Source organism: Melospiza georgiana, chromosome 16 (genome assembly GCF_028018845.1).
Source record: "Melospiza georgiana isolate bMelGeo1 chromosome 16, bMelGeo1.pri, whole genome shotgun sequence".
Classification (NCBI taxonomy): Eukaryota; Metazoa; Chordata; class Aves; order Passeriformes; family Passerellidae; genus Melospiza; species Melospiza georgiana.
Window position 1 is genome coordinate 15,558,323 of NC_080445.1, and position 14,034 is coordinate 15,572,356.

Below are 14,034 nucleotides of genomic sequence, written 5' to 3' on the forward strand. Positions count from 1 at the left end.
CTGTGCTCCTTGTGAGATTTGTGTAAATAGCCTTCAGGCAGTGCCACTGCAACCTGACCATCAGGATTCAGCTCAGAGCTAAACCCTGACCTCATCCCAGCAGTTCTCCAGGCCTCAGGCCAGGGAATGAGGGAAAGGAAGACCAGGATCCGTCTCTACTAACAAAACAATTTTATAAAAAACCAGTCAATAAGCACTCACTACACTGTGTGTAGCTGAATTGTTGCCAATGCCACAGTAAATTGGCAGTCCTGGAGTCCAGTTCCAGTGTTAGCTTCAGTGACATCTTTTTGAAGTCTTGTACCTTAGTATTCCAATTCCTATGTGTTAAGGCACAGAAGGATATTTCAGGTGAAGAAAACATGGCAACAAGAGAAGAGGCAAATGGAGTTTAAACCATGTGAGAGGTAGGTGAGAGAGCAGCTCAGACCTGCAGTGAGCCTTCATTTACCTCTGGGGTTTTTCAGTAAAAACCTTGTGTCAGTGCAGCAAATGCCATAGACAAGAAGAGGGGAGCTGAAGGAGGCCTGGACAGAGTAAAAAAGGCAGCACAACCTCAAAATAGGTCTTTCAAGTGGAAGATTCAAGCATAGTGTTACATTCAGAAACTTGAGAACCAATGTCAATTCATGTCATCCATAGTGCCAGGCCTCAGAGAAAGCAAGGGACAGGACAGTTCTTTTCTATCACTAAGAGGGATGATAAAACTGGGCTATGAATTTCACAGAGAGAGCAGAACCTTAGCAGAGGATCAGGCAATAGAGGATACATAAAAAGGCAGCTGTGAATAGAGGAAATAGCCCAGCTGTACAAGATAGACAAGGTTGAAGGGAAGTTATTTTGGAGGTATTTACAATTATTCACTATCATCCCTGTATGACTGCAACAGAAAAACGGTTTCTAGAAATCCCGGTAAAGTTAAAAGCATGAAGAAATCAGAGGCTTAAGAAGGCCAAGTTCAGCCTTTCTTCAGTGTGTTCTGCCATGTTTTTTCTCTTGACTTGCCTCCTGTGCAGGTAATGGGGCTGGCATGGCTCCTTGTTCGTGGAGTTGCCGTGGGGCAGTGCTGAGGTAGGTTTGGGAGGAGCTCCAGGGCTGCCTTCAACAGAAGATGTAGGACTGGCAGTGTTGACAGAAGAGTAGCCTGAGCTCCCCTCTGGGTTGGGATTCCTTGGGGTGAGATATGCCCCTGGCAGCTCCCCCTGCCTGAGGGGTGCCCCAGAGCCATCCCATTCCCCAGGCAGGCTGTCCTCGTCACTGGAGTCCTGGCCACAGTGCTCTGCAGGGTCCAGGTACAGCACTGTCACATCCAGGATCCCACTGGGGCTGGTCACTGCAGGATGGGAAGAGAGAAACCTTAGTTTGTCCCCATCCAGAGCCAAGCAGGCACTCAGCACAGAGTCAAGCAGAAAAAAGCCAAGCAAGAGTCACCCTTCTGTCTGCTTACACCTGGAGGGCAGGGCACTAAGCTCACCCTCTATTCACACAGCATCTTCTCTTCCCTCAGACTATTTGAACAGGTACTAAGAGCTGTTAGAAAATGAGCAGCCAGGCCCAGGGTCAGCAAAACCCAACAGCTAATTAGTGTTTCTAAGACAGTGGCTCATTCATCACATTTGGTGCACTGCAAACAGCCTGACTCTGAAACTCTGAGCAAATACAAAACCCCTCATCACATTCTGAAGCAGTGCAGAGAAACAGGTAAGATACCCCTGACAGAGTTTAACAATTATAACCACGGGGGAAGGGGAAGAGTTTTTCCAGCTGGTCTTCAGCTGAAAATTTAGGCATCTGGTGCCTGAGAAACAGTTTTAAGTGAAAATGAAAAGACAGGTTCAATCCTCTTGGCTGCTTTTTATAAGAATAAACTGCTCACCATCTCCTTCTCGCTCGCCTTCACTTTCCTGATCACCTTCATAACCAGAGCAGGAATCTAAACTCCAGTCAAGGAAGTTGTCCAGCAGACTTTCTTCCTGGGAGGACAGCTCTGCTGTGGGTGTAGTCACAAAGCTGCCTCTGTCATCCTGAATGCTGTCTTCCCTCCTCCTGTAGCAAAACACCCCAGAAATCATATGTCAAAATCCAAGTCTTTCCCAGCTCTTTTAATAGGTATGTCAAGATGGTGACAGGAAAATGGACTGTAGGAATTAAGCTCAGGGTACCAGAGAGGAGGAAAGGCTCTGGCTGATCTTCAGAGCTGCTGACAGCCATGCGTTATACTCACCTTTTAGCTCTCTTTCCAGAGGGAGAGCTGAGGAAAGTCTGAATTTCCACTACATTCCTGTGCAAGGGACTGGGCTCTGGGTCCTTCTGTTTCACACCCAACAATGAGCAGAGCTGGCTGTAACTCATAACCTAAAATATTAAATAAATAAATAGATTTTAAAAAGTCAAAGCACCTGTAAGAATTGGACCATGAGATTCTTATGAGAACTAAATAGCCAGAAGGACACTATTTATTTTCTAGGAGAAATCTATCGCAGTGAGTTCTTCCCACAGGCACTCAAACATCAGGTAAGAGTCCCTGCAACTCAATTTTTGAACTCTCACTTTATTCACACAGCCTGCCATGGGACAGCAGCTCTGCTCTGGGTGTCAGCCAGCAGCAGATGCAGCCACAGCTCACCCACCTGTTCTTTGCCAATTTCTTCATAGCGCTCATCTTCAAATCGCTGTTTGACTGCCATGAGGGACACCTGCCTGTAATCCTTTGGGACATCATCATGGAAGCTGGAAAGAAAGATTGAAACCCCTATCTTACAATGCATTCTATGAAACAGTATTAAGAAAACCTGCCAAGTTAGATAACTTTCCTCTGTTGCTCAGTGGTGTGCTAAGGGAGTTGGTGTTTCAGCAGCTTCATCAGGACACCTGGTGGCTTCTAAGCATGTGAGCATCTAATTCCTTTTCTGTCCCTGTTTTCTGTGACCCAGGGCCAGAACAGCTGTCCCTGAACTGGACCTTAGTGCCTTGTGCCAGGGGAGCAAGGCAGCTAACCAAAGGCTCTTCCTTCCCTGGGAAGGGCTGACTGTACAGGTGCAGCACATTTGCCAGAGCTGCAATCCAAGTACTCCTGTGTCCCCTCAAAGAGTCCCAAAACAATTACCACTTTTGGTGGAGGCTCAGCACGCAGGGCAAGAGGTCTTCTTGAGAGAAACCAGTGCACTCAGACAGCTGGCTGGTCCAGGAGTGTGCTGGAGAAGAGAGTACATATTCAGATATTGAATTACATATTCATGAAGTGTAGTAGTTCTGTAGTGAGTCAGCTTATTTTCTTTGATAGGTTAAGGATCGTGATATTTGCAAGCTTATATCTGTCCATAGTTTGTTCAAGTTCACAGCTGGCTTTAAGGACAGGTTTATCTGCCAAACTGATGTTAGACCTAACAACAGAAATCTTCAGGCTCATTTAAATCAAAGCCTGCAGAGTCTGATGCTAACGCTCGAGTTCATCTCTGCTATTAAGAGGTAAAATAGACTCAGAGAATCATGGAATGGTTTGGGTTAGAAGGGACTTCAAAGCCCATCTCATTCCACTCCCTGCCATGGGCAGGGACACCTCCCACTATCCCAGCTTGCTCCAAACCTTGTCTGACCTGGTCCTGGACACTTCCAGGGATCCAGGGGCAGCCACAGCTTCTCTGGGCACCCTGTGCCAGGGCCTGCCCACCCTCCCAGGGAACAATTCCTTCCCAATATCCCATCTAACCCTGTCCTCTGGCAGTGGGAAGCCACTTCCCCTTGTCCTGTCTCTCTAGGCCCTTGTAAATAGACTCTTGTCCATGTCTCCCGTCAGCTCCATTCAGGTATTGGAAGGCCACAATTAGGTCACCCTGAAGCTTTTCTTCTCCAGGCTGAACAATCCCAGTTCCCCCAGCCTTTCCTCATAGCAGAACTGTTCCAGCCCTCTAATCATCTGGGTTGCCCAATACAGCCAAACAGGCTGAACTCAGCTCTTCATTTTGACTTCTTATACCTGTCCCCTTCTTCTCCACTCCTCTGTCCACCTCCCCCAGCCAAGTGATTGGGACATCTTGCCTAAAGACAAACTAACACCCAAAAACCCCCAAAAAATCTCCCTAGAAAGAGAAGGCAGACTGGCAGCCTGTGCTTGAGGTAAGACGGGTTACCTTGCCCATGCAGGATTTTGGCCAGCAGCAGAGCAGCAGCAGCCAGCCGGGCTGGGGAGTACACACTGAGGCTCGTGTTCAGGAGGGACAGCTCACAGATGAAGCTGTAAAGGTGAAGAGTTCTTCTCTCCAGTGAGACAATGCTTGACAGAACTTCTTTGTAGTCCAAAATGGTGGGCATCTAGTGCAGAAAGGAGAACAGAGGTTGGAAATACAAGACCAGCACAAAGTGTTTAGAACAGCTGTTTCCAGGCGCTGGATTTTGTTTGTTTGGGGCTTTTTTGTTTAACTACTACATTGACATTGATGCATTCTCCAGTGACAGAATAAATGGCCTCTTAAAATTGAAGTTTTAATCTCTACAGAAGGCAGAGGGTTCTGTATCTGCATGCTCTGAGACATGCACAGGTTCCACAGTTGATTGAGAACTCTGACTTAAACCCTCAACTCATGAGATAGGAACTGCTACTGCCTGACTTGAACAGCAACCCAAGGGCAGGGAAATATTCCATCCACTGTCCAAACTCACCCTTATCTTTCCTTCTAAGGCAGAAATGATCTCGCCCATCATTCTGACCAACTCTTCATATTTGTAGGAGTTGTCTGTCAGCCACACAGCTTCCCGTATCGTCAGCATCTCTTTGCTGATGAAACTGCAATGTTAAATATTAAGTTAGCCCCAGCAGAAAGGGGATTTGTGCACTTACAGCAGATAACTGCACCCACAATGACCAGAGTTAAACAACTTCACAAGGTACTTTCCCAGGTAGACCAGCAAAGAATTGCAGCTCTTTATTTCACCTCTAAGATGGAACCACCTACTAGAACATTCCTAATTTGGAATGTTCTTCCTATTACAGAATTCTTGGCTGTGAGAGTGGTGAGGCCCTGGCACAGGTTACCCTGAGAAGCTGTGGCTGCCCCTGGATCCCTGGAAGTGTCCAAGGCCAGGTTGGACAGGGCTTGGAAGCATCCTGGGATAGTGGAAGGTGTCCCTGCCCATGGCAGGGGATGGGATGAGATGATCTTTAAGATCCCTTCTAACCCAATCCAGTCTGTGATTCTCTGATCCTAATTCTTCATCTATGAAGCCTCTCCTAGGTTAAGATGCAAGATATTAAGGAGATTACCACAGAAGGATAATCTTCCACCACACCATGCAGTTCATCTGAGTGTACACAGGCTCAACTATGGAATGTTGCTGCTTTTATTCCTTTCCAGCTTTCTCATGCCAATATGGTGTCAAACACTCCAGTTGCTGATGGAATGCATTTAGAGCAATCCACAACTATGACCATGTGTTTAAATAAGAAAAAAACCTTCAAGAAACTACCTTTTTTACCTCATTTACAGAGTCTGTGTTTGTATGTAAACACAGTTAAACAGCAGTCAAAGTAGAGGAAAGTCAAAGTTTCCAGCATTTCCAGTATTACAAGCAAGGAATGGGGAAAAAGTTTGAGGTGCAGGAAAGAATTTGGAAGATCACAATGACCATCTCTGCTCATCATCCAGAACCTCACCGTGTGCAAATGACCATGCAGGCTATTCCCAAAAGCTGGAGCCGAGCACGAGGCACAGGTCTCAGCGTCAAGTAACGGTCCACACATCCCACTGTCATGTGCAGGCACAGGCTAGAAAAGTCCTTCATGGTAGCCACTTCCACCAGCCAATCCACCAGGATATACCTAGGACAGCAAGAGAGACTTAAGGAAGAACTTGGGAAGTGGTGTCCCACACTATGACATGCAGCTGGAGAATGAGCCAGGCCAAGCAGAGCAGTGACAAATAAATGTTCCTGTGATGCCTCCCAAGAGAAGAGCCAACTCCCTCCAGTGGGGTTGTGGCTGAGGTGGATCCTCCTGCAGCCCTCCTGCCAAACCTGCCTGCTCCATCCCCACCCTGCACAGCAACACACACAGTGTGGGGAATAAACAGGAGTTGGAGATGTGTGTGTGGTCACAGGGCCATGATCCCATTGCCATTACAGGGCCACACTGGGACACCCATGTGGCTGCAATGCTGCCATGCATGGTTATGTACTTGTTTAGGAAAGCAGTGCCAGCAAAGGGAAGTGGTGGAGCTGCCCTACATGTGAGAGAACAACTGGAATGTATCAAGGTCTGCCTAGGGAAGGATCCAGAACTCATCCCTAAGGATTAAGGGGCAGGCTAACACAGATGACACTGCTGCAAGTGTTTATTCAGGAAAAGGGAGTCAATGGGGACTTTGGACAAGGCCTGAAGTGACAGGACAAGGGAGAATGGTTTCACACTGACAGATGGCAGGGCTAGATGGGATATTAGAAAGAAATTCTTCCCTGTGACGGCCATGAGACCCTGGAACAGGTTCTCTAGAGACACTGTAGAAGGATTGTAGAGACACACAGGGAAACAGAGAATAGTTTTTGTTGTGGGGGTCTCACTTCTGGATCCAAGTTCCTACCTCATTATTTCATTCATTCCTTTCTGCACAGTGAAGATGCTTTGCTTGCTGATAGGAAGGGAAGCTTGAAAGATTTGAGAAACCATTTCCCTGGAAGATTTTGCTTCTAATCCTAGTTGGTTTCCATTCCCACAAGCTTTGGCTAAAGCTATCTGTAGTAGAGAGAACACAAAAGAAAGTATGTTTATTTTACGAAATGCAAACTAAGGCAGTAGAGGATGGTCCTCTATTTTTCCTGCTGAAAACACTGAACATGGCAAACTACTTGAAAGTAGTTCTTAGTTTGGTTTAAATGTTGAGCACACAGATTATTTGGGGCCAGTCTTTTAAGTCCATCAAAAGATGCATCTTTACTCCATTCTGCCACCAGTGTGCTGCAATTTCTCAAAGAAGAGATACAGACATGCAGAGGAGATACAGACATGCACATAAAGACAATACTCAGCAATGCTGGTCCTGCTTCTAAAAAGAGAAATTTAAACCTACAATGGCAGCACAGAAAGGCCCAAATGAAGACTGTAACTCTGGGAAAGCTCAGTCTTACCTGTGCTTCCCAGCAGCCCTTGGCTGCGTAGTCTCGTAGCTTCCTGAGACTTTGGAGGTACCTGCCAGGATCCGACATCTACAGAGAGGAACACAGACAGATGTAAAAACTCACAGCCTTTACACAACAAACAGAAGGGCTGGAGCACCAGTATCCAGAGAAAAACACTGCCTGGAGGTACATCTATTATTTCAGCAACAAGTCTCTTTCTTATCATGACACCACTGTTTTTAAGAACCTTTTTTCAGCCTCACAGGAAATGAGAGCAGTCACTGAGGATTCCAAGGGGGCAGCTTTGGCAGATTTATTAAAGACAAGGCAGGAGCCTCCTGCTCCTGTTCCCCAGAGCCCTGGGATCACTGGCCAGCAGTGCTCAGGCCTTCAGCAGAGTTGGAATAAACTTCTGAGGCACCTTGGCTACAACTGCTCATAGCCTCATTTCAGACACCAGAGCTCATTTCAGAGAGTTCTTAGCACTCTCCTTGTTTATGAAGAAGGTAAGCTCTGAGGAACAGCAATTGCTTTCTGAGGACATTCCTGGCACATAACAGAGATCCAGAAGTTAGTGTAAAAGTTGTTTGGAGACAAAAAATGACCACTTACAGCAGCTTTTCTGTTGTTTTCCCAAAGGAGGTAGGAGCTGATTAAACAACCCTGTTTAGAAGATTCTTCAAGCATTTCAAGGGATTCTTTCTTTTTTCCTTCATCCTAAAAACAAAAGATATATATTGGTATTCCTTCTGTCCAGACAAGTGGCTGCCTCAACACTTCAGAAGCTACAGAACACTGTGCTAAAGCTACAGAGCAGAATCCATCCCTTGGGAATGCCCTTCAGCCTCTGAGGAATGCTCCCCCATCCACTCAGTGCTGCCATTTCCAGATGCAGGCTCTGAGAGCAGTTAGTGCTTTTCCTCAGCCAGACAAATGCTTTTTGGCTTGCTTGCCACTGAAGGCTTTTTATTTTATTTTTTGTTTCACAAAGCATTACAACTGGAAGGCTTCCTTTGAGACCTGAACATACTGTGAGCCCATGATTAAGCCAAAATTAATTTCACCATTTGTACAATTCAATAAACTAAGTTAATAATGTTCCTTTAAGCAACCAGTAAATTAAACTCACGAGAACAGAAACTCCTGGGACCCTTGAGGAGTAAAAGAGCATCTGGCTGATTTATGTTTTTAATCAAGGTAAACAACATTAGCATCACCAGAAAAAAACCCAAATCCAAACCCATCAGAAATACTGCTCACCTCAAAGAAATTCAAAACCTTTGCCAAGCTGTGGAGAATAGATCCTTTCTGAGCCTGAAGAAAGCATCAAAATAAAGCATTGTTAAACCACAGCAATTCTTGCTAGTAATTTCAGACTACAGTTATCTTTCAATCATTCTTCCCCCTTGCTTTTCTCTATGTTTTGTTATCCCTGAGATAGCACTGCACCTCTCCAAAGAGACAATACAGGCCTCCAGCACTCATGATCTATCATGTGCAGTTTTGCAATAAAGTCAATAAATGACTGAGCCACAGTTGTTGAAGCAACAAGAGCAGAGGAGGCTCCTCAGGGAAACAAAAGTATTCTTTCCAAAATAACAAGAAGCAGTTACTGAGCAGGGTAAAACCAAGGGCAGAGAGAAACCTGACCTTGTCAAGCTGACACTCTGCCTTGAGACTCTCGAAGACCACAGCCTTACAGCAGCTGCCAGAGAAGGACCAGGGAGGACGGATGAAGAGCCAGATAAAGGGGACTGCACACACATTCAGGTGCTCTGCCAAGCTGAAGTAGTGAGATGCCTTTATTCCGTTCACTTCTGCACGCCCGTGGCCCGTGATGGACACTGAACCAGAGAGAAAGCCAGGAATCAAGTGGAGTTTGTTCACAATGCCTGCCTGGCATTCAGTCAGGCCAAGACAGACTAGAGGAAACAAACAGGAAAAGATCGAACTGTCTCTGTCATTTAGAGCCTTAGGAATCATGGAGGTTGCTAAAGAAGAAAAATCTTAACTACAGTCAGGCTTTAGGAACACATAACGTGAGCTCATTCTGCAAATACCAACTGCCTTGCCAGGACCCTGTGTCAGGAGGCTCCTCCTGTCACTTGTCAGGCCCTTTTGATACATTTATCCCACTGCCAAAGCAGCTGAGTTTCACCACAAGTTTGCAGAGGGTAATTCCTAACCCTGAATTCCCAGGGGCAGCTTTGTGGCCAGTGCCTAAGTAGAGCAGTGTAAAATTCCTCATGCCACGTTCCCCAAAGCCCCAGGACAAGCTCCCACACTTACAGCCTTCGTTGTACAGGTACGCCAAGCTCAGCTTCACAGCAGCTTCAAAGTTCCCACTTTCAGCAGCCCTGAAGGGCAAACAGAGAAGGCACTGGAGGTTAAAATCCTTCCTAGCACCAGAATCCACAGTTTGGTCCTTGTGCCCTCAAGGACATGCATCAAAACATGAAGCCCTTGTGCTCCTCCCTCCCAAAGTGATGTGCACATACTGCTCTGCCTCAAAAAGAAGTGACACTCAGAAGCAAAACCATTATCGTGGCATTTAAACATGTTAAAGAAACCTCTGACACCAATGGATCCCCTTCAAATCAGATGGATAAAAAGATGCTCCCCATCTTTTTGAAGCAGATTTACTGTTACCCTTTCAAACTTTGTTACTGAAATTCACCTGTTTTTCAATACACTGGTTTGCACAAGAAGGGATCAAGCCAACTTAGACTTAGAAACAGGATTGTTCTCTGGAGTCCCTGACCTCACTTGTTCATTCACATGGGAACACCACAAAGAGGTTTTAGGGAATGTGTTATGTTCCAATCTGGAATATTAATGACTGTGAAGAGAAATAACTTTGGTATATGCAATAGGGCCTGCTCTAGTTAAAGAGAGAGCAGTGACCAGCAGCAGCTCAGACCTGAAACCAACTTTTTTTCATTGCCAAAGCAAATATTTTCCCTCTTTGTACAACTCAGATCCCACAATTACACTGGGGACTGATTAGAACAGTTAATCTTCCTTCAAACATCATCTCCTAAAAGGTCAGAGAACTTTGACGTTTAAAACTTACCTTTCAAACATCCTCAGATGGTTTGGAGATGGCCACAGGTCTTGGAAACTTGCATGTGCCCAAACACTGGAATGATTATCTACAAGGTATTTAAGATGTGAGTGCACCTGCATGGAGGGAACACAGAATAATGATTACCAAAATAAAGGACCAACAGAAAAACAGGTCTTTGCAATCTTATTTTAGAGAAGTAACTAACTGATCACAAGTTATGTTTAACTTGCTGCCTGCCTGATAACCAGTAAGGCAAGAGATGCCAAACCAAACCTATTTATTCAGCCACAATAATCTGGCAAGACAATTTCCACAGAAAAGGCACAAAAAGCAGTCAAATACTGCTGCTACTCTTAACTTGAGCAGTGAGAAGTGAAATTGTCCCTGGGATAGCAAAAATCTCAACCCTGCAGGCAGTCTTTGGGTTTGTTCAGGTTCTGTGACATGGGATGCCTGCTGTGTGTGCAGCCCAGGCTCCTGGAGGCAGAGCTGAGCCCTGAGCCTGGCACAGGGGAAGCTGCAGCACTTACAGCTCTGACTGAGAGGATGTCTGCAGCAGGGAGGCCCTTCAGGATGTGAAACAGAACATCCTCGGGGAGGTTCAAGAACGTCAGGACTCGAGGCCGTTTTATTATCCTTCGCTTTGACGGGAAAGAAAAGCATCTGGAACACCTACAGTGAACCACTGGAAAAGAAAAAACACAGGACACCTCAGTTAGTGATAGAACAGCACAAGGAAAAAAGGCACTACACAGCAGTACACACATACACAGGTGTTCACTTGAGCACCTCTTCACTGCAGCACAGGACACTGCAAACACATTAACCAGGCATATACAGCTCATGCCTCATAATGGCACAAGACTAAAGTACAGAGCAGAAAGAGCTTGTTTAAATTGGTTAATGAAGCCAAGAGGCTCAGAAGGGGTGGCTCAAGCTCAAGTGCTCTTCAACAAGAGCCCCTCTGAGCCCTGACTCCTATGACCATGTGTAGTGGTGACAAAGAGTTCAGCTGTCCCTGTTCAGTAGTAACAAATAGTTTAACTGTCACTACTGTCACTTCATCTACCTCCCCCAAGCCCCAGCTTTTCCTTCTCAACTGACAGCAGTCCCTGGAACACAACCAGAGATATTAAGAAGACAACCAAACCTACTCAAGCCTATCTTTCCAAGCAGTTGCTGCCAGGAATGCTAATGGAAGATCCATTGCCTATATCTTCTGGAGTATTATTTCAAGGCAATATTTATATACACACACACACACACGGACATATTTATGAATACAAAATGTATTATCCTCAGCAGTATTATTGCCATGAAAATGAAATGGACACGCAAACTAGGATGCCAGTTCAGCCCATAGGACCATCCAAATAGGGACCAGGGGGTACACGAGCAACTCAGTGAAAACTCCATTTCTACAGACAGGGAATGGCACAGGTTCATTTCCAATGTGTTGCTTCACAAAACCAGAGTGGTTTAGGCTGCAAGAGAACTCTGGGGGTCACCCACTTCAACCGTCCGGCCAAGCAGGGCAGGACCACATCCAGGGGGGTTTGAACAACTCCAAGGATGTGGATCCCACCATCGCTCTGGGCAATCAAGTACCATCGTTCAGCCACCCTTACAGTAAAAAAAAACAAACACTTTCTCTTACTTTTGAATGGGGTTTCCTGCACAGTCCTGCAAACTCACAGACGCCCGAGAGGTTTTCCCACGCGCAATACACATCCTGACCCCTCGGCTTTGGGGCCAGGCGCGCTCAGGCACAACCGCCAGGCACAGCCACGGCCCCGGGGTCACAGCAGGGCTGAGGCACGGCCCCGGCGGGGGCACAGCACCGACAGAGCCGAGCCGAGCCGAGCCGAGCCGAGCCGAGCCGGGCCCGCCGCGTTTGAATTTGGGCGCGCAGCCGCCGGCCCGGCCCCTCACCCGCTGCCGGTCCCGGCGGTCCCTCAGCCCGGCCTCAGGGTATCCCGTTATCCCCCGCCCTCAGACCTCCTGAGGAGGCGCCCGGCAGGCAGAGCCCGCTCTGGAGCCGCCCCTCAGAGCTGGAGAACCAGCAAACAGCAACACCCGCGGGCAGATCCGCACTCACCGCCCGCCTTCATCGCGGCGCGCCCGCGGGGATTGCACGGACGGACAGAGCGCCCTGCCCGGCTCCGAGAGAGCGGCACGGCCGTAGGAGGGACCGGAGCGCCGGGGGCGGGCGGGGAGCGTGCGGCTGACACGCCCCGCTCGCAGCGCGGGCGCGCCCAGTGAGCGCCGGGAGCCGCGGGAGCTCCGCCCGCCAGACCCGCCCGCCGCGCCACCGCCCCGCCCACCGCCCGCGCGCACTTGTTTTAAACACAGCAGGCTCTGTCATTGGCCAGGATGTCCATGGAGGCGGGGCCGTACCGCACCTCGCGCTGTGATTGGTCGGCGAGGATGCGAATTCGAATTGGAGCAGTTGGCGGTTCAAACCTGCGGCGCAGCGGCGCATGCGCGGGAGGCACGGCGCCCCCTGCCGTGCAGGGCCGTTCAGTGAAGCGGGGGCGCAGCGCTTCCCCTCACGGTGAAGCCGCCATGTTTCCGCCGTCCCGTTATCCCCGGCCGGCGGCGGGTGTGGAGCACAGCGGTGGTCCCGGCTTTCCGACGGGCCAGGAGTCTCTTTTCCTGTCTCGGCTCCAGCCGGCAGCAGCCATCTCTGCTGGTGCTTTGTCGCTCACAGTCACCTTTGCTTAGCCGAGGCTGCCTGACCGAGGGAGCTGTTGAGGGGAGCGGTGGGGGCTTATTGCTGCCTGATGATCTCCACCTTGAACATTCACTGAGGGCGTCCATGCTGGAGCTAAAGCATGGGGGAGGTTGTTGCATGTCCCAGCCTGGGCTGGGGGTGACCTGCTGGACAGCAGCTCCACAGAGAAGGCTCTGGGGGTCACAACTATCCTTGACCAGCCCTGTGTCCTGGGGCCAAGGTGGGGGATCCTGGGGTGGGAAGGGCATTGCCAGCAGGTCAGGGACAGGGTCCTGCCCATCTCTTCAGCCCTGGTGAGGCTCATCTGGAATGCTGTGTCCAGTTCTGGGCTCCTCAGAACAGGGTGGACATGAAGCTCCTGGAGTGGGTATAGAATCATAGAATGAAGGGGACCTGAAGGACCATCTGGTTCCATTCCGTGCCATGGGTAGGGATGCTTTCCGCTATCCAGGTTGTTCCAACCCCTGTCCAGCCTGGACTTGGAGAGGTGGGGTGGCCACAGCTTCTCTGGGCAACCTGTGCCAGGACTCACCTCCCTGACAGCCAAGAACTTCTTCCTAATAAGCTAACCCTATCAGAGTGAAGCCATCCCTTCTCTCTTTCCAGGCCTGTGTCCCAAGTCCCGCTCCACTTCTCTTGAAGGCCGTTTAAATACTGGAAGGGGCTCTATGGTCTCCCTGGAGCCTTCTCTTCTCCAGGCTGAGCACTCCCAGCTCTCCCAGCCTGGCTGCAGAGCAAGAGGGTTCCAGCTCTTGCAGCATCTCTGTTGCTTCCTCTGGACCTGCTGCAGCAGGTTCACAGAGGGAAGGTGATGAAAGGACTGGAGCACCTCCCTGACAAGTAAAGGCTGAGGGAGCTGGGGCTGTTTGGCCTCAAGAGGACGCATAGCTGAGAGTGGCCCTCGTCTGTATCTGTCAGTATCTGCAGGGAGAGATCAGAGCATAAGACCAGAATCTACTCTGTGGGGCCCAGCACAAGAGGCAATAGGCAAAAAGTAAAATACAGGATATTCCACCTGAACACGAGAAAGAACTTTTCTGTGAATCTGACTGAGCACTGAAGAGACTTCCCAGAGAGGGGGTGGACTCTCCCTCGGTGGAGATAATCAAAACCCACCTGGCCACAG

General features: G+C 48.6%; 1 protein-coding gene across 1 annotated transcript; it reads right to left on the bottom strand.

Moving 5' to 3' along the window:
* Positions 1–201: 201 nt before the first annotated feature.
* Positions 202–12,341, bottom strand: CCNF (cyclin F). Its single transcript, XM_058035940.1, has 17 exons — positions 12,273–12,341; positions 10,705–10,859; positions 10,181–10,287; positions 9,397–9,464; positions 8,758–8,951; positions 8,368–8,421; positions 7,720–7,824; positions 7,117–7,194; positions 6,573–6,724; positions 5,651–5,815; positions 4,660–4,783; positions 4,131–4,311; positions 3,107–3,194; positions 2,631–2,730; positions 2,225–2,355; positions 1,877–2,046; positions 202–1,333 (listed from the first exon to the last, which is right to left on the bottom strand). The coding sequence occupies exons 1-17, from the start codon at positions 12,283–12,285 to the stop codon at positions 936–938; spliced, it is 2,283 nt and encodes a 760-aa protein (XP_057891923.1). The 5' UTR covers positions 12,286–12,341; the 3' UTR covers positions 202–935.
* Between the last annotated feature and the right edge of the window lie 1,693 nt (positions 12,342–14,034).